This window comes from Stylophora pistillata, chromosome 9 (assembly GCF_964205215.1).
Source record: "Stylophora pistillata chromosome 9, jaStyPist1.2, whole genome shotgun sequence".
Taxonomy (NCBI): Eukaryota; Metazoa; Cnidaria; class Anthozoa; order Scleractinia; family Pocilloporidae; genus Stylophora; species Stylophora pistillata.
In genome coordinates, this window is record NC_142527.1 from 19,168,203 (window position 1) to 19,194,242 (window position 26,040).

The following is a 26,040-nucleotide window of genomic DNA, read 5'->3' on the forward strand; positions in this document are numbered from 1 at the left end:
ACATAGTAAAGCTGGAATGTTTGAGGTTTGATAATGTTTTCGGAAGTTAAATTTTTCGGATTAGAGACTTATTATGTGCTTTGTAGGAGTACATTTTTGCGGTTCAAGAAGATCGGTTCTAGTGGAAACAAATTTTACAATAGCAGAAAGTAATTGGTTGAAACAGAATACTCTGCAGGAAATGAAGTAAAACGAAACTGTGCACATGTGTAGAAAAAAATGTTTTTCGTCATTCTATCTTCTTTACATCTCGAAAATAGAAATTAGAAGTGAATTAGGGGAAAAATGTTATTTAAATTCGTACGAAAAATCATGTATTACCTAACTTATTCCTTTTCCTTTCGACTCGTTAAGATTTTTTCAGCTGCGACTTGTGACTAAGATGAATTTGATTCTATTCCGCTTTGACGCGAACTCGTACTTCTCTGAAGTGTTCTTATGGAAAGCTGTCGAAGCTGTGAACGGAAAGCTAGTGAAACCTGCAAATTCGTGCCATCAGGATTGGGACATACGTTCTGGTTTCGTGTTCAGTGCGCGCGACAAATCTTTTTCCTATCATTGTAGTTTGATTGAACAGATTTTCACTAGGGAGCTAGTTGCTAATCGCTAACTGACTGAATGAAGAATTAAGTTTGCCACGTGACAAAGCACCAACTTTTTGTTTATCGAAAAAAAAAGAATCTAATCGATTAGATCAATTATTGACAGATTTGTTTCATTCCGGCTACTCATTGCACGGTCTCCATGTGCTGTGACTCAGGCGAGGTAAAACACCTCCACTTCATCCGGTGTGAATTTGTGAGATCCAGCAAGGATTGTTTTCCTGTCCCGCACTCCACTTGGTATGCGGTAGTAGCTGTTATGAAAATCAGTGTATGAATTAGTATTACTGTTGGCATTATTGCTGATGTAGATTGAATATCCTCCACCAAATGTTGGGCCATAAGCTGACGACCTATAAATTGCATGTTTTGGACTTTTCACCATGCTCTTGAATGGTGGCAGTCCTTCTTTGTTGATGAGGGAAAATATGAAAGCATTGGAAGAGTAACTGTATCCACCACTGGAACCTGAATACGAATTAAATCGATAACAAAAAGTGTAAAAATGGAAGGTATATCAATGCGTTAAGAATGGAAACACAGATACAGTAAGGTTAATATTGCAGGGTGCTGAAGAATAAAAGGAAATTGACTATAAGCACAGGATCATACAAAATAGAAAAAAGACAAGACTTACGGGTTGAAAGAGATGAAAATAGAAATAAAACTGATGTATGGTGGAAGGGAGGAGTGAACTTAAAGGGAGAAGTATTAATTAAAATGAGATTATGGGAAATTTAATCACAAACGATATAATAGAAAGAATATAATCTTGAACCAGCCAGTAACAATATGAAATATATATAGATACAGCCAAGTTTTAAAACTCAGCCCTAGTTAGATAACTTTTGCTTCTCCTAACTTTATTCGTTATGGGCAATTTTATTTACAACAACTTGGCGAGTTGTTTTTATTCAAGGAAACGAGGAGTAGATGAGGTAGGGGAATAAGCATTAACAAACAAGTTCAAGGACGCTAGCAAAAAAGCGACAGTTTCCTTTTTTTACCCAACAAGGAGGGGGCTTGCCATTATATAGTTCAATGGGCATTGGGAGTAGATTTAAAAGTGATAGTTGCTTAATTTTGCTTCGAAGCGACAATAAAAGCCATTGCGCTAACTGGGGTTGAGAGGTGGGACGCCGGTCCACACAATAACCTGATTTTAATGCTGTGACTTATTTGGCTGAGGCACTCTTGTTCTCGCTCTCTGCATCATATAACCAAATACAACAAATCTCCATTATCGACTGACACTTGAAGTTTAGTGTTCACCCTCGGAAACTGAGTATTTTTAAACCTACGTTCATACAAAAAAATAATTATTATCCAGGACATGAGGAAATCTAGCTGATTTTTCTTTCTAAAGTTAATGCTAAAAATGTCTTTACGTTGTCTTATTGTTTTAATCGCCTTTCTGAGTCAGCCTCCATTTGAATACAGTTGTCTTTTATCAAATGAATACTTTTAAGGACCCTAAATTAATTGTGGACGTTTTTATATACAATCTAAAATTGCCGTAAATATTAAAGGATAATGGCCATTAGAAAATTTAAGCGAAAATGCGCCTCTAAATTTTTCCGAATTTGCCCTTGAAACTCTGCTTTATATTCATATGTTCTTACCCCAAGCAACATCGACGTACCCTCCAAAAACGTACGGTCTTTTACTTATTATAGTAACAGTGTGTGGTTTTCCATCACAACGGTTGTGAAACGTATTAGCTGCCCAGCCATGAGAGGAGGCGCGGTAACACAGGGTCCAACTTGAATAGGGACCAACAACAGGATCCAAAAATCGAAGAAGATTCAGGATCATGTCATTGCTACTAATGACATTTGATGGTAGTCTCAACCCTAGCAATTGTAGAAAGAAAGAAAAGGATTCGTAGAGGAAAAGCTCTGTTTTTTTTAAGCATCGTGCTAAAGATAAAACTGAATTATTCAGGAAAAGAAGAGAAAAAGAATTGAAAACAAAAAAAATCTTAGGCATCAACGGTGCTTGAACCCTTGTTCTGTCGCACTATTGTAATAATGATCGCCCTATCTCCTACGAGTTCCGTCTGACAACAGGAGACTTCATCAGTTTTTATAAGAATACAACAAGTATATAAAATGTTTAAAGGAAACGGAAATTAGCTGAAAGGTGTGACATTTTCCGGACGTTAGATTTTCGTGATGCGTTTGAGAGTTACTGATCTTTTACTAATATATTATTATCAGGATTATTATTGTCATAACTATTATCACCATTATTGTTATTATTATCATCATCATCATTATCATCATCATTATTATTATTATTGTTATTTTTAACATTATTATCATTATTGACTAGGACGATGATCATTATTAGATCTACTCGCCCTCCGACCACCCATATTAACTTTGCTACAAATTATCATTTCATCGGTACGAATCGAAATTTGTTAAACGATAAAAATGTATTTTTTAGACTCTACCAGGCGGAGTGCATTTGGTTTGATTTCCAGTCCAAGTACCATTCTTTAAGCAGCGACGCTCTATGGATCCATCCAGCCAGTAACCAGGCTTGCAGCTAAATGAAACATGTTCTCCTTCCCAAAACTGCTGTCCGCGAATAAAACCGTGTTCTGGACTTTCTAGAGATTGACAAATTCGTCGACCTTTACAAACAACAAATCAATAAATAAAACATCAAACAAGAATAACAACAGTAAGGGAAGTGTCAACTGTTAACTGTGGAACCAAATGGAAGTAAAGGCAGAATTTGATCGAATTTGTTTTCAATCCGTCAAGAAAGTCAGATGCCTAACGCTTTAGCTACGAAAATAGAGCCAAATGCAGGAATTTTCTTGTAGAAGAAAAACACAGAATATTTGGCAAAAGGATTAAATAGAGAGAAGGATATAAATTTTATCATTTTATCACACTTGGCACTATTGACTCACCGTTAACGTTACGGGGATGGAGTAATTCCAAACGATCAACGTAATCATCGTAAAATATGATTAATTATTTTAAAAAAAGTTCAGGCATGCAAAAAATTTGTTTGTTTTTCCAAATTATAGGAATAAGGAAATCTCAAATGATATTGATAGGATAGCAGTTGGACCAAGGACCTTACAGTTAGACCCGAGCAAAGAAAGACTCGTTGAAACGATAAAACGGCGATCATCTGACAAGCATATTGCCTTCTGCCGGGCAAATATTTCGTTGCCAATGACTGAATTTAATTTTTTCACTAAGATTACTAAAACTATTGTGGGAAAAGAACCACTCCGGTGCGCTGAGACATACTCTCAGAGGGTTTGGCCGGGTAGTCCAGTATACGAATACCCTGTTACATGGCATTTTCCTTTGTATCTTACTTGCACAACTAAAATTATGTGCGTAGTTTGTTCAAGTTAACGATACTCCTTACATGAGGGTTGTATCCCACTCCAATTTCCAGAGGGTAAACACATCCTTGTTTCCGGTCCAGTTAAGTGATACTCTGGATCACAAAAGAAGGACACAGATTGACCAGTCCAGTATCGTGAGCCATGTTTGCGTCCATTTGATGGAGAACCAAGGTCACCACAGTTAATTAAGGCTGAGGTATACAAAAATGTAATGATGATTAAAAAAAAAAAACCACAACTAAAACAAAAGAGGGAGTGGAAGAAAGGAAGAGAGAAGTGAATACTTAAAAACAGGTGATTCTTAATCTCTCTCTGAAATTGAAATAGATACGTGTTACATCAAACACACACAATCAAATGTGTAATGCGGGCTGTCCTACCACGTAGTAGTGATTCATTTGCAGCTCATTCGATGATAAGAAGATACAAGCATTGAGTAATATAACAAAGATAAACAAAATGCGACAAACTCAGGCTTGTGTTGGATTCCGCTGTTACATTCTTGTCGTTATAAAATAGACATGTGTAGATTCCAGAGTCACTTGGCTTGAAGCGATGAATGACCAATTCACTCTTCATCAAATCACTATTGACATTTGCGGCTCGTGAGGTAAGACGTCGACCATCTTTGAGCCACGTAACTATGGGTGGGGGCGAGCCACCAGCTGAACAGTTTAATGTCACAGCATCACCAACATGTTGGACTTCAATTTCATTAGGAGGACTGGATACAATGTAGGGATTCACTAAAGAAAAGGTTGACAAGAGACATCAGTACACTGTTCGTTTAGTTAAAGTTGTTACGTTTATCTATTTGTTTGATAGTTTCTTTGTTTTTTATTTTAACTCCTTACTTACCAACAGCTTTAACAACGACCCATATCACTCGCATGACATTTCCCAGTTGGTTAGTTCCTTGACAAACGTAAGCACCATCATCGTCCTCTGTTGTCTTTTGAATCGTAAGTTGGGAACCATTGATAACATGTCTGTTTACGGGGAGCTGCCTGCCTGATCTTGTCCATGTTATCACAGGGGAGGGGTAACCAAAGATGTCACATTTGAGCACGGTGTCCCATGCCTTGTAAGCGGTTACGGAACGCTTAGGTTCGGTAACAAATTTTGCTGGTACTGCAGATAGATTATCAAAATGGAAAATGTGGATGAAATGTAGAATTGAAATTGTAAGCCACAAGTTTGACATTCAAGAAAATGCAAATTATTGAAAAGTCATGAAACTAAGACACTGTGATGCTGCTCTGGGGATATATAGATCAGTACTGTTTACGGCTTAGACTAGATTTTGATTGAGGTGTATGAGGCATGCCATTTATCGATCCCGCAGTTTTTTCACGCCATTTATACAACAAAAAAATTACCTTTCCTTACCGTGAATCACGAGCTAAAAGTATTTAAAACTTTAAGAATTCAAACAGAATGCTTTGAATTTGTTCAAGTAGTTACATAAATACATGCAGGTTTTATAATGGGGGAATTAATTAATAGTAATAAATTAATATTATTTTGCCAAAGAGACACCCATACCTTTCACGCTGATATTGACAAATAATTCAACTCTTCCCAAAAGATTTTCCGCTGCACAGGTGTAGACACCACGGTCCTGATATTGAATTTTCTTTAATTGCAGAGTCCTTTCTCCAAAGTGCCTCCTCTGCTGTCCTATCAGGTATCCATTTTTGTACCACGTGATCATTGGTTGTGGGAAGCCATTTGCTCTACAAGGAATTAGGATATTTTGTGTCTCTTTCACTGTTACGGTGGAGGAAGGCTTTGAAATGAATTGTGGCAATTCTGAAAAAAAGGTACGGTATGTTACTAGAATTTTGAATAAAAAGAGTAGCAGAGTGAAAAGGCTATTTAAAGTGAATATAGCTAAGAAAATTAAAAAACAGCAACAAATTAATGGATACTCACTGCACGGCTTACCTAACTGACCTCCACTGCTATGGTTTGTCTTATGTTGCATTGATTTACAAGGGGGTCCCGGTGGTCCTCTTATACCACGTCTCCCCTTGGGGCCTGAAGCACCCCGTGGTCCTTTTTTACCCCTCCTACCGCTCGCTCCAGGTGGACCCTGGGGACCAGTGCGTCCAGGTATACCGGGATGACCTGGTAGGCCTCGAGGTCCTACCGGATAAAATAATAATAATAAAAAATTAAAAAATAAAAATAAAATGAATATATAAAAACGAAAATTGTGAATGAGAAACTTGAAAAAACATGTAAAGCACAAGTAAAAAACTGAGAAAACACATCTTTATAGTGTGTTTATACTGGCCTCTATAACAGTTCTTTAAGTTTTAGTTTTTACAATGACGTCCACCTAAGTCGATCAATTACTAAAACTACAATAGATTCTGACATCAGTGGTATTGTGCACCGAATAGCGACCTTATTTGATCTCGTGTTGCAGCGCAGGACACTTTTGGTCTCATTTCGTCCAGTCTCTTGGAAGGGAGCGAGAGAGAGAGAAGCTACCATAATTATCGTTTGTACTCAAAGTTAATATCAGAAGCACTGCCTTGTTACATGCTTCTGTTAATGCAAATAATGGTGGTGAACTAAGCATTTTATAGAGCTATTCCATGCTCATCTGATGTATTTTTTTTGGCTACAACTGCGTTGTTCAGTAATTAGTCGTTACAGTACGCGTACTAGGGAACCTCTTACCTTCAACGCAAACAACATTTCCTTGACTTCTTTCCACGGTCGAATTCTATGGATTGGAGGATGAAAGAAAGGAACAAAAAGAATTCTTTAATCAATCAATACCCTACCGGAGCTAAGCCATTATAAAATGCGTGGGCCATCATAAAACAACATAACAGTACAACAAAACGGTGTTGATAATAACAAATATTGTCCTAGTGAAAAAGAACAGTTGAGGCAGTGAGGAATGAGGCATTGAGAATGTTGCCATCAGGATGATTAGCTGGATATTGTATCATTTTCAGTTGTCGCTGAAACGGATTGACACTATCTAATATTTCAACTGTTCAAATTCTGGCACCCACCATTCAATAAAACCCCGATTAATAGACTTTTTGGGGGTTATCTTCTAGCATTTTCCTTAAATTTGGTAAGCTGCTCATAATATTACTAAGGCATAATATTACATAGGCTTTTGTGAAACATAAAGCGCAAGGAACAAAACATGAAAAAACACTTGCCCTTCGCTGGCCGTTCGAGTTCACGCAGACGGTTTTGCATTTGCGGCACGCGGAGAGTCGTTCAGCAGCTCTCCGGAGGCGACCAGTTTCTTTCTTTAAAGATCCACTTTTGCGAGTATGTGCTGATGTTGGTTTAACAACCACAGGATTGGAAGGCTGATACGGATCGTTTGTAAGCAGTGAGTTTTGCTCAAGTGTTGTTAAACGAGAATCCAATTGATGCAGAGAATAGCTCGTGAAACCAAGTGAGCCTAACGTCAGGATTAAATTGAATGAAAGGCCAAACATAAGAAGGTGCGAATTCTTATTTGCCTTGGGCTCCATCTTCGTCGATTTCCCTTTGAAACAAGTTGAAAGATCACTTGTGCCAAATGGCGAACTGCTTGGACCTCTGCCCAATGAAATAACGATACCTTCTATGGGTGACCTTTATTCCCTTGGGAGGGGAAGCAATACCTTGTTTTGTTCTCTTTTTTTTTTTTCGGAATGGCACGAGTCAGTGAACAAGATAAGCACTCACAAACAGAGTTCTAAGATAGGGTGTCCTCAACAGGCTTAAAGTAATGTGCATTCTACACTGTGATAAACTCAAGTTTATCCCCGGCTAATACAATTTTTTTTCTTGTGTAGGAGCAAGGGATCAACCAGACTTCCTGTCTGGCCAGTCTCTTACCACCCTCCGTTGTTTTTATTATTTAATCTATCTTGGTTTTCGTATTGGTTAAAGCATTTGGTCCCACCATGATTTTATTCAATTGGGTGTATACGATAAATATTGTTATGTGTGTGTAGGTAGACGCCGATTTTGTCAGCTAGAATAGAAGAGTAAGCTTTTAAGTAATTTTAAACCGTAGTACATTTTGGTTTTCGGTAGTGAAGTTTTAAATCATATACTTAGAAATTGTACAATCAGTTTATGGGAATAACGCATGATGTGTCGCCGGCGGTCACGCTCATTAGCTTGTCACGTGCTTGACTTGGTTATCGCATTACGATTAACATCGCGCACAAGTTTTTCACGATTGTAGACCTACTTCACAAAAATTATATCGAAGGTTTTATTTATTAATAATTTTTTTAAAAATAGATTTTCTACCTAAAAATCGCAAAGGCATCCTACGACTCATGAAGATTTTTTCGGCTGCAACTTGTGATTACGATGAGTTTGATTCTATTCTACTTTGACTCTGCGGACTCGTACTTCTCTGAGGTGTTCTTTCGCAAAGCTGTCGAAATTGTTAACAAAAAACTAGTAAAAACCTGCAAACTCGTGCCATCATGATTGGGACACACGTTTTGGTTTCGTCTTTATCTGCAACGCATCTTTCCCCATATTTGCAGTTTGATTGAACGTATTTTTACTAAGGCGGTAATCGCTAATCGCTGACCGATTGAATAAAAATCAACGGTTGTCATGTGGCAAAGCACCATATTTTTGCTTAAAGGAAAAAGAAAAGAATTTAATGGACTAGATCAATTATGGACAGATTTGTTCCAGTCTGGTTAATCAGTGCACGGTCTCTATGTGGTGTGACTCATGTGAGATAAAACACCTCCACCTCATCAGGGCTAAATCTGTAAGATCCAGCAAGGATTGTTTTCCAGTTCTGCACTCCATCTGGTATGTGGTAGTAGGCGTTATTAAAATAAGTGTATGAATAAGTGTTACTGTTAGCATTATTGCTGATGTGGATATCATATCCTCCACCAAATGTTGGACCATAACCTAACGCACTATAAATTGCGTGTTTTGGACTTTTCACCATGCTCTTGAATGGTGGCCGTCCTTCTTTGTTGATGAGGGAAAATATGAAAGCATTGGAAGAGTAACCGTATCCGCCACTTGAACCTGAATACGAAATAAAATAACGACAAAAAGAGTAGGTATATGAATGCCTTGGAAATGGAAACATAGATATTGTAGCCGGGGTGCTAAATGATAAAAAAGGCAATAGACAATGAGTACAGGATCATACAAAATAGAAGAAAAACAAGACCGATGGGTTGAAAGAGATAAAACTAATTTATGGTGAAAGAAAGGAATGAAGTTGGAGAATGAAGTGTTAATGGCATTATGGAAAGTTAAACCCCAAACAATTAATAGAAATAATACAATCTTGAGCCATGAGTATATATAGATACAGCCAAGTTTAAGAGCAGAGCTCTAGTTGGATAATTTTACTTCACCCAAACTTATCAGAAATTCTTTCAAGTTACTGGCGAGGTAATTTACAAAAACTTGGCGAATGGTCTGTATTAAAGGAAACGGGGAGTAGACGAGGTAAGGGAATAGAAACAGATAGGTTCAAGGATGTTAGTAAAAGCAACAGGGTTTCCTTTATATTTAACGAAAGGGGCTTGTCATAATAAAGTTCAGTGGAGAGTGAGAGTAAAAGTAACTGGGACAGCTGCTTAATTCTGTTTCGAAGCGACAATAAAAGTAACAGTCTGCGGTAGTGAACTTTGTGAATACATTGTCATTATTGAGCCTTTGCGCTAACATCTAACTGAGGTTGAGAGGTGGGACGCCGGTCCACACAACCTGATTTTAATGCTGTGACTTATTTGGCTGAGGCACTCTTGTTCTCGCTCTGTGCATCATGTTGGTAGGAAGAAACTCCGCAAAAAAAAAAAAAAAAAAAAAAAAATTAAGGCTCACTCTTGGAAACTGGGTATTTTTAAAAATCTGTTTATACAAAAATAATTATTATCCAGGACACGAGCAAAATCTAGCTGATTTTTCATTCCAGAATTAAATGCGGAAAATTTCCATTCTCTTTCTTATTGCTTTAATCGCCTTTCTAAGTCGGTCTTCATTTGAATACAGTTGTCTTTTATCAAATCAATACTTTCAAGGGCTTTGTGTTTTTATAAACAATCTGAACTTGTTGTGAATATCAAAGGATAATTGCCATGAGATATATTAGGCGAAAATTCGCCTCTAAATGTTTCTGAATATGCTCTTGAAATTCTGTCTAATATATATTCATTAGTTCTTACCCCAAGCAATATCGGTGTATCCTCCAAATACGTACGGTCTTTTACTTATTATGGTAACAGTGTGCGGCTTGCTATCACAACGGCTGTGAAAAGTACTTGCTTCCCAGCCATGGGAGGAGGCGCGGTAACACAGGGTCCAGCGTAAATAGGGACCAGGAACAGGATCCAAAAATCGAAGAAGACTCAGGATCATGTCATTGCTACCAATGATATTTGATGGTATTTTCAACCCTAGCGATCGTAGAAAGAAAGAAAAGAAATCGTAAAAGAAAAACTTTGTTTTCTTTCTTTGTTTTAAGTATTTCCAGGAGATAAAATGAGAATTTTTCAGAAAAGGATGAGGAAAAAGATAAAAAAAAAAATACTAAATTAAAAAACTGGTCTTTACCTTCTACGCGTTCCCATCTGACAAAAGCAGACTTCATCAGTTTTTAAATTTTATCGGTACGAAATCGAAATTCATTAAACGTTAAAAATGTATTTTTTAGACCCTACCAAGCAGGATGCATTTGGGTTGATTTCCAGTCCAAGTACCATTCTTTAAGCAGCGACGCTCTATGGATCCATCCAGCCAGTAACCAGGCCTACAAGTAAATGAAACATGTTTTCCTTCCCAAAACTGCTGCCCGTGAATAAAACCGTATTCTGGACTTTCCAGAGATTGGCAAATTCTTCGACCTTTATAAACAACAAATCGAACAATAAAACATCAAACAAAAACAACAAGAATAACAAAAGGAAGGAAAGTCTCAGCTGAGGAACCAAATGGAAGTGAAGGCAGAATTTTTTTTTTGATCCGTCAAAAGAGTGAGAGACCTTACGCTTTAGCCATGAAAATAGAGTCAAATGCAGGGCTTTTCTTGTGAAGAAAAACATACGGAATAATAAGCACACGAATAAAAGAGAAAGAAAGATATCATTATTTTATCTTACTCTTTGTACTCACTCTTGCCACTATTTATTCATCGTCAACGTAACGTTGTCGGGGTAATCACAAACGCTCAACGTAACCATCGTAAAATGTGATTAATTAATTCAAAAGAAGTTTAGGCATGCAAAAGATTGTTTGTTTTTCCAAATTATAGGATAGAAACATCTCAAGTAATATTGTTAAGATAAAACCTAAGGTCTTATAATTAGATCCGACTAAGAAAGATTAATAAAAACTGAAACGATTTTACTGCGATCATCTAACGAGCATATTGCTTACTGCCAGGCCAAAATTTCATCGCCAATAACTCAGTTAAATCTGTCAGTAAGACCTTTACGAAACCTTTTGTGGGGCCAGAACCCCTCCGGTGCACTGAGACATATTCTCATGAAGTTTGGCCGGGTAGTCCAGTATATACGTACAAATATATATCCTTTTACATGGCATTTTCCTTTACCTTTTGTATCTTACTTTCAAAACTAAAATCATGTGAGTAGTTTGTTATGGTTTGTTACTGTTATCGACACTGTGCTTACATGAGGGTTGTATCCCACTCCAATTGCCAGAGGGTAAACACATCCTCGTTTCCGGACCAGTTAAGTGATACTCTGGATCACAAACGAAGGATACAGATTGACCAGTCCAGTATCGTGAGCCATATTTGCGTCCATTTGATGGAGAACCAGAGTCACCACAATTAACGAGGGCTGAGAAATACAAAAGAGCAATGATGGTTTAAAAAAAAAAACCAAAACAACAATTACAACAAAAGGGAGAGTGGGAGAAAGGAAGAGAGGACTGAATACTTGACGATGGGCGATTCTTAATTTCTCTCTTAATTAATTGAAATAGATACAAGTTTCATAAAAACACACACATACACACACACACACACACACACACACACACACACACACACACACATGCACTCACAAAATGTTAAATGCGGGCTGTCTTACCGCGCAGGAGTGAATCATTTCTAGTTCATTCGATAAAAAGAAGATATAAACTTTGAGTAATATAATGAAGATAAATAAAATGCGACAAACTCAGGCTTGTGTTGGATTCCGCTGTTACATTCTTGTCGTTATAAAATAGACATGTGTAGATTCCAGAGTCACGTGGCTTGAAGTGATGAATGACTAATTCACTCTTTATCAAATCATTCTTGTCGTTTGCGGTTCTTGAGGCAACACGTCGACGATCTTTGAGCCACACGACTTTGGGTAGAGGCGAACCACCAGCTGAACAGTTTAATGTCACAGCATCACCAACATGTTGGACTTTAATTGTATTGGGAGGACTTGACACAATGTAGGGATTCACTAAAGAGAAAGAGAGACAAGAGAGACAAAGTAATCAATGCACTGTTCGTTTAGTTAAGGTTGTTTATCAATTTGTTTGTTCGTTCGTTGGTTTGTTTCAACTCCATACTCACCAACAACTTTAACAACGACCCATATCACTCTCACGACATTTGCCAGTTGGTTGGTTCCCTGACAAAGGTAAGCGCCAGCATCGTCCTCTGTTGTATTTTGAATCATAAGCTGGGATCCGTTAATAAAATGCCTGTTGATTGAAAGGTGTTCGCCAGATCTTCTCCATGTTATCACAGGGGAGGGGTACCCGAAGATGTCACATTGGAGCAAGGTGTCCCATGTCTTGTAAGCGGTTACGGAACGCTTAGGTTCAGTAAGAAACTTTGCTGGTACTGCCAAAAGAATATTACAACTATAAATGTGAACTAAGCTCAAAATGCAAGAAAATGCGATTACAAAACAGTCATGGTACTACGACACCCCAATAGTGCTCAGGTAATTTATTGATTAGTAATTGATTAGCACCAGTGATCAAGCTTTAAAGAGACTATTGATTAAGGTTAAAGGCTGGTTTTCACTTGCGACAGAGCCGTAATCAGAAGCGTGGAGCGATACGATCTAGTGAAAATCAAAACGACGGAGTCGAAAGCAGAACACCAATTCTGCCTATGACTCCTTCGTCGTTTACGATCTAGTGAAAACTGCATAGTCAGAGTCGGAGGCGGATGCGGAAGAATAAACCAATCATAATGCTCGATTCTATTTTTCCAAAATGCACAAATAGCCGTAACAAATTTAAACGTGTGAGCTTGACTATAAAATTACGAAATTAAAAGTTAAAATACTCGAAACCTACCGAAAGTAGAATTCATGATCACCAAGTCGTAGTTCGCTGACGAGGGTAGCATACTCTCCCAAAGCTGCTCGACGTCGATAGATACTCACGAACCCAAAATCGCTTTCTTTTTCAAACGATATCATTCCTGTATTGTCTCTGCCTGCGCAAAATAATGATTAACAAGAACCAAAGCACAAGTTGCTTCGTCCGCCATGTTGTCTTTGGCGCCAAAATTTGTACTTTCGCGGGCATGGAATCGAGCATTGCGATTGGTTTATTCTTCTGCTTCCGCTTCTGACTCCGACGATGCAGTTTTCACTAGATCGTAAGCGACGGAGTCATAAGCGGAATCGGAAGAAAATGGAAACGTTCTGATTCTTCCGACTCCGATTCTGTCGAGCTTATGACTCCGCTTACGACTCCGTTTTTCGATTTTCACTGGGTCATAAGTGCTCCTACGACTCCGACTACGACTCCGACTCCGTCGCTAATGAAATCCAGCCTTAATAAGGCTAGATATTTATCCGTAACTTCAGGCTCGCCCTGGATGCAGACTGAACGATATCTTTAAATACTTTTGTTGCAGGGTGCGCGTGGCCGATTGCGGTGCGGAGAACATTAATCTCGCTTTGTAGCAAGAAAGTGCATTATTTTTAACCGGTAAATCATGAGCTAGAAGTATTTGAACCTTTAAGAGTTCAAGTTGAATGCTCTGCTCATCTTCAAATGAATACGTGAATTAATTTGATTGAGGAAAATCAATGAAACGGAATACCAATTATTGCGTTTTACAGAAAGTCTTACCTTTCACGGTGACGTTGACGGATGATTCTGCTCTGCCCAGAAGATTTTCCACTGTACAGGTGTAGACACCACGATCCTGGAATTGAACTCTCTCTAATTCCAGACTCCTTTCTCCAAAGTACCTCTCGTCCTGCTCTATCGGGTGTCCATTTTTGTACCACGTGATCATGGGTTGTGGGAAGCCATTTGCTTTACAAGGCATTTGGACATTTTCTGTCTCTTTCACTGTTACGGTGGAGGAAGGCTTTGAAATGAATTGTGGCAATTCTGAAAATAAAGTACAGTCTTACTAACGTTTAAAAAAAAAAGAAACATGAGCAGAAGGAAAAGGCTTTCTTAAGTGAATATGGCTAAGAAAACATAAAAAGCAACAACAATAACAATCGGATATTAATTGCACGACTTACCTAACTGACCTCCATCGCTATGTTGTGTTCTCTGTTGCGCTGATTTGCCAGGGGATCCCGGTGGTCCTCTTATACCACGTATTCCCTGAGGGCCAGGCACACCCCTTGGTCCTTTTTTTCCTCTCCTACCGTTCGATCCAGGTGGGCCCTGGGGACCAGTGCGTCCAGGTATACCGGGAGGACCTGGTGGGCCTTGAGGTCCCACAAAATGATATGAAAAAAATTAGCAAAGGAGTAAATAAATAAAGAGGAAAAGGAAAATATGTAAGAAAAAATTGTGAATGAAAAACCTAAAAAACCTTGCAAAGTCCAAGTAAACAATTGAGAAAACACTACTTTGAAGTGTGTTTATGCTGGTCTCTACAGTAATTCTTTCAGTTTTAGTTTGGCATTAACGTCCAGCCAAGTCGATCAGTCACTGAAACTGCAATAAAAACTGAAAATGCTGATATCAGTGGTATTGGGTGCAGAATAATGACGTTGATTGATATCGTGTTGCAGCACATGATACTTTCTACTTGGTCTCATTTCGTCCAGCTCTTTAAATAGAGCAAGAGAGGGAAGTTTTAGTTATCTTGTTATAAATAGAATCGCATCAGTAGATAAAATCTCGCATTCTGATTGGTTAACGACGCGAGGTATTCATCGTAGAATTACTTGTTAAAAACGAGGCCACGTGATATTGTTTCGCATCTACGTGTACATAACAACTATAAGTAATGCTGTTTTATTAATTTTTCTTATTTTTGTTCAATTGTGCGTTTCAAGGAAAATTCATTATTTGACTCGTGAATTCCGCGTTAAATTGTGTTGCAATTCTGAAAAAAAAGAAACGGTCTGTTTCTAGCGTTAAAAAAAGCAGAATGAAAAGGTTTTTTTAAGTAAGTATGGTTATGAAGACAATTTTAAAATAAGGTAATTTGGTAATATCAACTAAGTTGAAAATGTAAATTGGCCACCGTAAAGAGTTAAAAAGCTTAAAATAAGAACAGCAATAAATGAATATTCACTGCACGACTTACCTAACTGACCTCCTCCGCTATGGTTTGTTCTCTGTTGCGCTGGTTTGCCAGGGGTCCCGGTGGTCCTCTTGTGCCGCGTTTTCCCTGAGGGCCTGGCACCCCATTAGTCCTTTTCTTCCCCTCCTACCGCTCGATCCGGGTGGGCCCTGGGGACTAGTGCGTCCAGGTATACCGGGAGGACCCGGTAAGCCTTGAGGTCCTACAAGATGAAATATGTTACCTTCTAGCATTTTTTTTTTTTTAAATTTGGTAAGCTGTTTTTAATATCATTGAGGAGGTCCATGGGCATTTGTGAAAAAAGCACAAGAAAGAAAACTTAAAAAAAAGACTTACTCTTCGTTGGTCATTTGAGTTCACGTAGACGGTTTTACATTTGCGGCACATGGAGGGTCGTTGAGCAGCTCTCCGGAGGAGACCAGTTTCTTTCTTTAATGATCCACTTGGGTGAGTATGTAGATGTTGATTCAAATACTACAGGATTGGAAAGCCGATACGTAGCGTTTGTAAGCAGTGAGTTTTGCTCAAGTGTTGTTAATAAACGAGCTATTCTCTGCATCTAATCAATGCAGAGAACAGCTCGTGAAACCAAGTGAGCCTAACGTCAGGATTAAATTGAATGAAAGGCCAAAGATAAGAAGGTGCGAATTCTTATTTGCCTTAGGCTCCATCTTCGTTGATTTCCCGTTGAAACGAATTGAAAGATCACTTGTGTCGAATGGCGAACTGATGGATAACCTCATGATCAGGTTTGTTGCTTGGACCTCTGCCTAATGAAGTAACCATACGTTTTAAGGTGTGACCTTTATTCCCTTGGGAGGGGAAGCAATACTTTGTTTTGTTCCGATTTCGAAATGGCACGCGCCAGTGAACAAGATCTGCACTCATAAACAGAGTTCTAAGATAAATCGATTTAGTGCATGCAACAGGCTTAAAGTAATGCATGTTTTATACTGTAATAGACTCAAATTTACCACCGGCTAATTAAATTTTTTTTCTTGCGTGGGAGTACTGGACCAGCCAGACTTCCTGTGAGGCCAGCCTCTTCCCACCGTCCTTTATTTTTATTATTTAATCTTGGTATTCGTATCATTGATTTCTATTTTTTAATCTTGGTATTGGCATTAGTTAAAGCATTTTGTCCCACCATTATTCAACTGGGTATATGCGGTAAATATTTTTATGCATGTGTATGTAGACGCCGACTCGGCTTCGAAATAATCATAAACTGTAGCGCATTTAAAGTGCACCTAAACTCCAAACTTTTTTTCGCTTAACGAAATAAGCGTATTTTTTTGAGTATTTCTGTGCAAAAATTTCTTTATTTGCTCAAATCTTCAATTTTCTGTGCCCAGTCAAAATAAGGAAAATCGGCCCCACGACCGGGTTTAAAGAGGAATGGCTCTAGCGGGTAATGTGATGTCAAATCGAGAACACGAAAGTCTGCATTTCACACATTTTCACTTGTTTGGGAAGGTTGTAGTCGATATTGTCCGAAAATATGCCGACTAAGTGTGTTGTAGGAGGATGTAGCAACGTGCGAAATTTGCAAGAGGGTATTGCGCTTCATACATTCCTCATACAACACACCTAGTCGGCATATTTCGGACAATATCGACGACAACCTTCCCAAACAAGTGAAAGTGTGTGAAATGGAGACTTTCGTGTTCTGGATTTGAGGTCACATCACCCGCTAGAGCCATTCCACTTTAAACTCGGTCGTGGGGCAAGATGGCGGCCGATTTTCCGTATTTTGACTGGGCACAGAAAATTAAAGATTTGAGCAAATTAAAAACTTTTTGTACAGAAATACTCCAAAAATAAGCTTATTTCGTTAAGCGAAAAATATTTTTTGGGTTTAGGTGCACTTTAAGTTTCGGCAGTGAAGTTTTTAATCCTATACTTAGAAATTTTATAATTAGTTTGGTAATAACGCATGATGTGTCGCGTGTCGGTCACGCTCTTTGTTACGCATGCTTGACTTGATCATTACATAATACCTCCATGAGGGATGATTAATTTGAATATAGTAAAGCTTGAATGTTTGAGGTTTGATAATGTTTTCGGAAGTTAAATTTTGCAGATTAGAGACTTATCATGTGCTTTGTAGGAGTACATTTTTGCGGTTCAAGAAGATCGGTTCTAGTGGAAACAAATTTTACAATAACAGAGTAATTGGTTGGAACAAAATACTCTGCAGGAAATGAAGTAAAACGAAACTGTGCACATGTGTAGAAAAAAATGTTTTTCGTCATTCTATCTTCTTTACATCTCGAAAATAGAAATTAGAAGTGAATTAGGGGCAAAATGTTATTTAAATTCGTACGAAGAATCATGTATTACCTAACTTATTCCTTTTACTTTCGACTCGTTAAGATTTTTTCAGCTGCGACTTGTGACTAAGATGAATTTGATTCTATTCCGCTTTGACGCGAATTCGTACTTCTCTGATGTGTTCTTATGGAAAGCTGTCGAAGCTGTGAACGGAAAGCTAGTAAAACCTGCAAATTCGTGCCATCAGGATTGGGACATACGTTCTGGTTTCGTGTTCAGTGCGCGCGACACATCTTTTTCCTATCATTGTAGTTTGATTGAACAGATTTTCACTAGGGCGCTAGTTGCCAATCGCTAACTGATTGGATAAAAAATTAAGTTTGCCACGTGACAAAGCACCAACTCTTTGTTTATCGGAAAAAAAAAGAATCTAATCGACTAGATCAATTATTGACAGATTTGTTTCAGTCCGGTTACTCATTGCACGGTCTCCATGTGCTGTGACTTAGGCGAGGTAAAACACCTCCACTTCATCAGGTGTAAATTTATAAGACCCTGCAAGGATTGTTTCACTGTCCTGCACTCCACTTAGTATGTAGCTGTGAGGAAAATTAGTGCGTGAATTAGTGTTACTGTTGGCATTATTGCTGATGTAGATGTCAAATCCTCTACCAAATGTAGGACCATAATCTGATTGCCTATAAATTGCGTATTTTGGACTTTTCACCATGCTCTTGAATGGTGGCAGTCCTTCTTTGTTGATGAGGGAAAATATGAAAGCATTGGAAGAGTAACTGTATCCACCACTGGAACCTGAATACGAGTTAAATCAATAACAAAAGGTGTAAAAATGGAAGGTATATCATTGCGTTAAGAATGAAAACACAGATACTGTAGGGTAAATATTGCAGGGTGCTGAAGAATAAAAGGAAATTGACTATAAGCACAGGGTAATACAAAATAGAACAAAGACAAGACTTACGGGTGGAAAGAGATGAAAATAGAAATAAAACTGATGTATGGTGGAAGGGAGGAGTGAACTTAAAGAGAGAAGTATTAATGAAATTATGGGAAATTTAATCACAAACGATATAATAGAAAGAATATAATCTTGAACCAGCCAGTAACAATATGAAATATATATAGATACAGCCAAGTTTTAAAACTGAGCCCCAGTTAGATAACTTTTGCTACTCCTAACTTTATCCGTTATGGGAAATTTTATTTACAACAACTTGGCGAGTTGTTTTTATTCAAGGAAACGAGGAGTAGATGAGGTAGGGGAATAAGCATTAACAAACAAGTTCAAGGACGCTAGCAAAAAAACGACAGTTTCCTTTTTTTACCCAACAAGGAGGGGGCTTGTCATTATATAGTTCAATGGGCATTGGGAGTAGATTTAAAAGTGATAGTTGCTTAATTTTGTTTCGAAGCGACAATAAAAGCCATTGCGCCAACTGGGGTTGAGAGGTGGGACGCCGGTCCACACAATAACCTGATTTTAATGCTGTGACTTATTTGGCTGGGGCACTCTTGTTCTCGCTCTGTGCATCATATAACCAAATACAACAAATCTCCATTATCAACTGACACCTAAAGTTTAGTGTTCATCCTCGGAAACTGAGTATTTTTAAAACTACGTTCATACAAAAAAAATAATTATTATCCAGGACATGAGCAAATCTAGCTGATTTTTCTTTCTAAAGTTAATGCTAAAAATTTCTTTACGTTGTCTTATTGTTTTAATCGCCTTTCTGAGTCAGCCTCCATTTGAATACAGTTGTCTTTTTTGAAATGAATACTTTTAAGGACCCTAATTGTGGAGTTTTCATATACAATCTAAAATTGCCGTAAATATTAAAGGATAATGGCCATTAGAAAAATTAAGCGAAAATTCGCCTCTAAACTTTTACGAATTTGCTATTGAAACTCTGCTTTATATTCATATGTTCTTACCCCAAGCAACATCGATGTATCCTCCAAACACGTACGGTCTTTTACTTATTATAGTAACAGTGTGTGGTTTTCCATCACAACGGCTGTGAAACGTACTAGCTGCCCAACCATGGGAGAAGGCGCGGTAACACAGGGTCCAACTTGAATAGGGACCAACAACAGGATCCAAAAATCGAAGAAGATTCAGGATCATGTCATTGCTACTAATGACATTTGATGGTAGTTTCAACCCTAGCGATTGTAGAAAGAAAAAAAAGGATTCGTAGAGGAAAAACCCTGTTTTTCAGTTTTTAAGCATCACGCTAGAGATAAAACTGAATTATTCAGGAAAAGAAGAGAAAAAGAATTAAAAACAAAAAAAATCTTCTTTCGCATTATTGTAATAATCGTTGTTCTATCTCCTACGAGTTCCGTCTGACAACAGGAGACTTCATCAGTTTTTACAAGAATACAACAAGTATATAAAATGTTTAAAGGAAACGGAAATTAGCTGAAAGGTGTGACATTTTTCGGACGTTAGATGTTCGTGATGCGTTTGGGAGTTATTGATCTTTTACTAAAATACTATTATCATGATTATTATTGTCATAACTATTATCACCATTATTGTTATTATTATCATCATCATCATTATCATCATTATTATTATTATGGCAGTTAAAACGTCTGGATGCCAGAACCTATATACACGAAAGCTGGGCGTCTAGGACGTGGCCAGCTAACATGTTTAGAATTTACATATGTACCCCCCCCCCCCAAAAAAAGAAAAACTAATACAAAATGAAACTTCTAAAAAAAAAAATAAAAAAAAAACCCTAGTGGGTAGTCCCTAATGTCTTAAAAACTCACAAAATAACACATGGCTAAGATGAAGTCTTCAACTCATGACTTTCAAAGATCTCGCAATCTTGAGTGAACTGCTGACTACAGACTTCTGCATTCTACCTAACACTGCTGTACTCCTTTCTGATCCAACAAGCTCCCTGACGCTCTTCTTGAGGTCTTTCGAGTATTCTCCCAGGACATCGATGATTATGTTGTACTGAATGATACAACATTCGTAGATTATTACAACATTCGTTATTATTATTATTATTATTATTATTATTATTATTATTATTAACATTATTATCATTATTGACTAGGACGATGATCATTATTAGATCTACTCGCCCTCCGACCACCCATATTAACTTTGCTACAAATTATCATTTCATCGGTACAAATCGAAATTTGTTAAACGATAAAAATGTATTTTTTAGACTCTACCAAGCAGGATGCATTTGGTTTGATTTCCAGTCCAAGTACCATTCTTTAAGCAGCGACGCTCTATGGATCCATCTAGCCAGTAACCAGGTTTGCAGCTAAATGAAACGCGTTCTCCTTCCCAAAACTGCTGTCCGCGAATAAAACCGTGTTCTGGACTTTCTAGAGATTGACAAATTCGTCGACCTTTACAAACAACAAATCAATAAATAAAACATCAAACAAGAATAACAACAGTAAGGGAAGTGTCAGCTGTTAACTGTGGAACCAAATGGAAGTAAAGGCAGAATTTGATCGAATTTGTTTTCAATCTGTCAAGAAAGTCAGATGCCTAACGCTTTAGCTACGAAAATAGAGCCAAATGCAGGAATTTTCTTGTAGAAGAAAAACACAGAATATTTGGCAAAAGGAAGAAATAGAGAGAAGGATATAAATTTTATCATTTTATCACACTTGGCACTATTCACTCACCGTTAACGTTACGGGGATGGAGTAATTCCAAACGATCAACGTAATCATCGTAAAATATGATTAATTACTTTAAAAAAAGTTCAGGCATGCAAAAAATTTGTTTGTTTTTCCAAATTATAGGAATAAGGAAATCTCAAATGATATTGATAGGATAGCAGTTGGACCAAGGACCTTACAGTTAGACCCGAGCAAAGAAAAACTCGTTGAAACGATAAAACGGCGATCATCTGACAAGCATATTGCCTTCTGCCGGGCAAATATTTCGTTGCCAATGACTGAATTTAATTTTTTCACTAAGATTACTAAAACTATTGTGGGAAAAGAACCACTCCGGTGCGCTGAGACATACTCTCAGAGGGTTTGGCCGGGTAGTCCAGTATACGAATACCCTGTTACATGGCATTTTCCTTTGTATCTTACTTGCACAACTAAAATTATGTGCGTAGTTTGTTCAAGTTAACGATACTCATTACATGAGGGTTGTATCCCACTCCAATTTCCAGAGGGTAAACACATCCTTGTTTCCGGTCCAGTTAAGTGATACTCTGGATCACAAAAGAAGGACACAGATTGACCAGTCCAGTATCGTGAGCCATGTTTGCGTCCATTTGATGGAGAACCAAGGTCACCACAGTTAATTAAGGCTGAGGTATACAAAAATGTAATGATGATTAAAAAAAAAAAACCACAACTAAAACAAAAGAGGGAGTGGAAGAAAGGAAGAGAGAAGTGAATACTTAAAAACAGGTGATTCTTAATCTCTCTCTGAAATTGAAATAGATACGTGTTACATCAAACACACACAATCAAATGTGTAATGCGGGCTGTCCTACCACGTAGTAGTGATTCATTTGCAGCTCATTCGATGATAAGAAGATACAAGCATTGAGTAATATAACAAAGATAAACAAAATGCGACAAACTCAGGCTTGTGTTGGATTCCGCTGTTACATTCTTGTCGTTATAAAATAGACATGTGTAGATTCCAGAGTCACTTGGCTTGAAGCGATGAATGACCAATTCACTCTTCATCAAATCACTATTGACATTTGCGGCTCGTGAGGTAAGACGTCGACCATCTTTGAGCCACGTAACTATGGGTGGGGGCGAGCCACCAGCTGAACAGTTTAATGTCACAGCATCACCAACATGTTGGACTTCAATTTCATTAGGAGGACTGGATACAATGTAGGGATTCACTAAAGAAAAGGTTGACAAGAGACATCAGTACACTGTTCGTTTAGTTAAAGTTGTTACGTTTATCTATTTGTTTGATAGTTTCTTTGTTTTTTATTTTAACTCCTTACTTACCAACAGCTTTAACAACGACCCATATCACTCGCATGACATTTCCCAGTTGGTTAGTTCCTTGACAAACGTAAGCACCATCATCGTCCTCTGTTGTCTTTTGAATCGTAAGTTGGGAACCATTGATAACATGTCTGTTTACGGGGAGCTGCCTGCCTGATCTTGTCCATGTTATCACAGGGGAGGGGTAACCAAAGATGTCACATTTGAGCACGGTGTCCCATGCCTTGTAAGCGGTTACGGAACGCTTAGGCTCGGTAACAAATTTTGCTGGTACTGCAGATAGATTATCAAAATGGAAAATGTGGATGAAATGTAGAATTGAAATTGTAAACCACAAGTTTGACATTCAAGAGAATGCAAATTATTGAAAAGTCATGAAACTAAGACACTGTGATGCTGCTCTGGGGATATATAGATCAGCACTGTTTACGGCTTAGACTAGATTTTGATTGAGGTGTATGAGGCATGCCATTTATCGATCCCGCAGTTTTTTCACGCCATTTATACAACAAAAAAATCACCTTTCCTTACCGTGAATCACGAGCTAAAAGTATTCAAAACTTTAAGAATTCAAACGGAATTCTTTGAATTTGTTCAAGTAGTTACATAAATACATGCAGGTTTTATAATGGGGGAATTAATTAATAGTAATAAATTAATATTATTTTGCTAAAGAGACACCCATACCTTTCACGCTGATATTGACAAATAACTCAACTCTTCCCAAAAGATTTTCCGCTGCACAGGTGTAGACACCACGGTCCTGATATTGAATTTTCTTTAATTGCAGAGTCCTTTCTCCAAAGTACCTCCTCTGCTGTCCTATCAGGTATCCATTTTTGTACCACGTGATCATTGGTTGTGGGAAGCCATTTGCTCTACAAGGAATTAGGATATTTTGTGTCTCTTTCGCTGTTACGGTGGAGGAAGGCTTTGAAATGAATTGTGGCAATTCTGAAAAAAAGGTACGGTATGTTACTAGAATTTTGAATAAAAAGAGTAGCAGAGTGAAAAGGCTTTTTAAAGTGAATATAGCTAAGAAAATTAAAAAACAGCAACAAATTAATGGATACTCACTGCACGGCTTACCTAACTGACCTCCACTGCTATGGTTTGTCTTATGTTGCATTGATTTACAAGGGGGTCCCGGTGGCCCTCTTATACCACGTCTCCCCTTGGGGCCTGAAGCACCCCGTGGTCCTTTTTTACCCCTCCTACCGCTCGCTCCAGGTGGACCCTGGGGACCAGTGCGTCCAGGTATACCGGGACGACCTGGTAGGCCTCGAGGTCCTACCGGATAAAATAATAATAATAAAAGATTCAAAAATAAAAAGAAAATGAATATATAAAAACGAAAATTGTGAATGAGAAACTTGAAAAAACATGTAAAGCACAAGTAAACAACTGAGAAAACACATCTTTATAGTGTGTTTATACTGGCCTCTATAACAGTTCTTTAAGTTTTAGTTTTTACAATAACGTCCACCTAAGTCGATCAATTACTAAAACTACAATAGATTCTGACATCAGTGGTATTGTGCACCGAATAGCGACCTTATTTGATCTCGTGTTGCAGCGCAGGACACTTTTGGTCTCATTTCGTGCAGTCTCTTGGAAGGGAGCGAGAGAGAGAGAAGCTACCATAATTATCGTTTGTACTCAAAGTTAATATCAGAAGCACTGCCTTGTTACATGCTTCTGTTAATCCAAATAATGGTGGTGAACTAAGCATTTTTTAGAGCTATTCCATGCTCATCTGATGTATTTTTTTTGGCTACAACTGCGTTGTTCAGTAATTAGTCGTTACAGTACGCGTACTAGGGAACCTCTTACCTTCAACGCAAACGACATTTCCTTGACTTCTTTCCACGGTCGAATTCTATGGATTGGAGGATGAAAGAAAGGAACAAAAAGAATTCTTTAATCAATCAATGCCCTACCGGAGCTAAGCCATTATAAAATGCGTGGGCCATCATAAAACAACATAACAGTACAACAAAACGGTGTTGATTATAACAAATATAGTCCTAGTGAAAAAGAACAGTCGAGGCAGTGAGGAATGAGGCATTGAGAATGTTGCCATCAGGATGATTAGCTGGATATTGTATCATCTTCAGTTGTCGCTGAAACGGATTGACACTATCTAATATTTCAACTGTTCAAATTCTGGCACCCACCATTCAATAAAACCCCGATTAATATACTTTTTGGGGGTTATCTTCTAGCATTTTCCTTAAATTTGGTAAGCTGCTCATAATAATACTAAGGCATAATATTACATAGGCTTTTGTGAAACATAAAGCGCAAGGAACAAAACATGAAAAAACACTTGCCCTTCGCTGGCTGTTCGAGTTCACGCAGACGGTTTTGCATTTGCGGCACGCGGAGAGTCGTTCAGCAGCTCTCCGGAGGCGACCAGTTTCTTTCTTTAAAGATCCACTTTTGCGAGTATGTGCTGATGTTGGTTTAACAACCACAGGATTGGAAGGCTGATACGGATCGTTTGTAAGCACTGAGTTTTGCTCAAGTGTTGTTAAACGAGAATCCAACTGATGCAGAGAATAGCTCGTGAAACCAAGTGAGCCTAACGTCAGAATTAAATTGAATGAAAGGCCAAACATAAGTAGGTGCGAATTCTTATTTGCCTTGGGCTCCATCTTCGTCGATTTCCCTTTGAAACAAGTTGAAAGATCACTTGTGCCAAATGGCGAACTGCTTGGACCTCTGCCTAATGAAATAACGATACCTTCTATGGGTGACCTTTATTCTCTTGGGAGGGAAAGCAATACCTTGTTTTGTTCTCTCTTTTTTTTTTTTTGGAATGGCACGAGTCAGTGAACAAGATAAGCACTCACAAACAGAGTTCTAAGGTAGGGTGTCCTCAACAGGCTTAAAGTAATGTGCATTCTACACTGTGATAAACTCAAGTTTATCCCCGGCTAATACGAATATTTTTCTTGCGTAGGAGCAAGGGATCAACCAGACTTCCTGTGTGGCCAGTCTCTTACCACCCTCCGTTGTTTTTATTATTTAATCTTGGTTTTCGTATCGGTTAAAGCATTTGGTCCCACCATGATTTTATTCAATTGGGTGTATACGATAAATATTGTTATGTATGTGTAGGTAGACGCCGATTTTGTCAGCTAGAATAGAAGAGTAAGCTTTTAAGTAATTTTAAACCGTAGTACATTTTGGTTTTCGATAGTGAAGTTTTAAATCATATACTTAGAAATTGTACAATCAGTTTATGGGAATAACGCATGATGTGTCGC

The 26,040-nt window shown here is 38.0% G+C and overlaps 3 protein-coding genes and 1 pseudogene across 7 annotated transcripts; all 4 read right to left on the reverse strand.

Annotated features, from left to right (window-relative positions):
- The window catches only part of LOC148723663 (uncharacterized), a 270,515-nt pseudogene that overhangs the window by 177,624 nt on the left and 66,851 nt on the right, over positions 1-26,040 (reverse strand).
- LOC111331355 (uncharacterized) lies at positions 209-8,050 on the reverse strand. Its single transcript, XM_088733974.1, has 10 exons — positions 7,173-8,050; positions 6,673-6,718; positions 5,929-6,129; positions 5,527-5,793; positions 4,840-5,112; positions 4,452-4,727; positions 4,002-4,172; positions 3,061-3,243; positions 2,225-2,455; positions 209-1,070 (listed from the first exon to the last, which is right to left on the reverse strand). The coding sequence occupies exons 1-10, from the start codon at positions 7,494-7,496 to the stop codon at positions 757-759; spliced, it is 2,286 nt and encodes a 761-aa protein (XP_088590100.1). The 5' UTR covers positions 7,497-8,050; the 3' UTR covers positions 209-756.
- On the reverse strand, positions 8,207-16,788 carry LOC148723666 (muscle, skeletal receptor tyrosine protein kinase-like). Of its 3 annotated transcripts, none has more exons than XM_088733979.1 (9): positions 15,494-16,788; positions 14,472-14,663; positions 14,065-14,331; positions 12,542-12,814; positions 12,153-12,428; positions 11,640-11,810; positions 10,668-10,850; positions 10,173-10,403; positions 8,207-9,021 (listed from the first exon to the last, which is right to left on the reverse strand). In XM_088733979.1, exons 3-9 carry the CDS (start codon positions 14,264-14,266, stop codon positions 8,708-8,710), a joined length of 1,650 nt encoding a protein of 549 aa, XP_088590105.1. In that variant the 5' UTR covers positions 14,267-14,331; positions 14,472-14,663; positions 15,494-16,788; the 3' UTR covers positions 8,207-8,707. The 3 variants fall into 3 exon arrangements, with proteins under 3 accessions (XP_088590105.1, XP_088590106.1, XP_088590104.1); XM_088733980.1 differs by lacking the exon at positions 15,494-16,788 and adding an exon at positions 14,771-15,194; XM_088733978.1 differs by lacking the exon at positions 15,494-16,788 and having other exon boundaries at positions 14,472-15,194.
- LOC148723667 (muscle, skeletal receptor tyrosine protein kinase-like) lies at positions 17,721-25,981 on the reverse strand. Of its 3 annotated transcripts, none has more exons than XM_088733975.1 (10): positions 25,102-25,981; positions 24,602-24,647; positions 23,858-24,058; positions 23,456-23,722; positions 22,769-23,041; positions 22,381-22,656; positions 21,931-22,101; positions 20,990-21,172; positions 19,721-19,951; positions 17,721-18,577 (listed from the first exon to the last, which is right to left on the reverse strand). In XM_088733975.1, the coding sequence occupies exons 1-10, from the start codon at positions 25,423-25,425 to the stop codon at positions 18,270-18,272; spliced, it is 2,280 nt and encodes a 759-aa protein (XP_088590101.1). In that variant the 5' UTR covers positions 25,426-25,981; the 3' UTR covers positions 17,721-18,269. The 3 variants fall into 3 exon arrangements, 2 of the variants coding, with proteins under 2 accessions (XP_088590101.1, XP_088590102.1); XM_088733976.1 differs by lacking the exon at positions 17,721-18,577 and adding an exon at positions 20,666-20,762 and having other exon boundaries at positions 19,780-19,951; XR_015991930.1 differs by lacking the exon at positions 17,721-18,577 and adding an exon at positions 20,570-20,762 and having other exon boundaries at positions 19,815-19,951.

Coding starts and splice junctions, on each gene's coding strand:
- LOC111331355 (XM_088733974.1), bottom strand. CDS start 7,496: ATGGAGCCCAAGGCAAATAAGAATTCGCACCTTCTTATGTTTGGCCTT. Junction 6,130..6,672: donor AAATGTTGTTTGCGTTGAAG/GTAAGAGGTTCC, acceptor TTTATCCGGTAG/GACCTCGAGGCCTACCAGGT. Junction 5,113..5,526: donor TGTCAATATCAGCGTGAAAG/GTATGGGTGTCT, acceptor ATCTATCTGCAG/TACCAGCAAAATTTGTTACC.
- LOC148723666 (XM_088733979.1), bottom strand. CDS start 14,266: ATGCCTTGTAAAGCAAATGGCTTCCCACAACCCATGATCACGTGGTAC. Junction 10,404..10,667: donor ACCCAAATGCATCCTGCTTG/GTAGGGTCTAAA, acceptor TACGATCGCTAG/GGTTGAAAATACCATCAAAT. Junction 9,022..10,172: donor ATACACCGATATTGCTTGGG/GTAAGAACTAAT, acceptor TTTCGTATTCAG/GTTCAAGTGGCGGATACGGT.
- LOC148723667 (XM_088733975.1), bottom strand. CDS start 25,425: ATGGAGCCCAAGGCAAATAAGAATTCGCACCTACTTATGTTTGGCCTT. Junction 24,648..25,101: donor ACTCGAACAGCCAGCGAAGG/GCAAGTGTTTTT, acceptor TCCAATCCATAG/AATTCGACCGTGGAAAGAAG. Junction 22,657..22,768: donor GGTCGTTGTTAAAGCTGTTG/GTAAGTAAGGAG, acceptor CCTTTTCTTTAG/TGAATCCCTACATTGTATCC.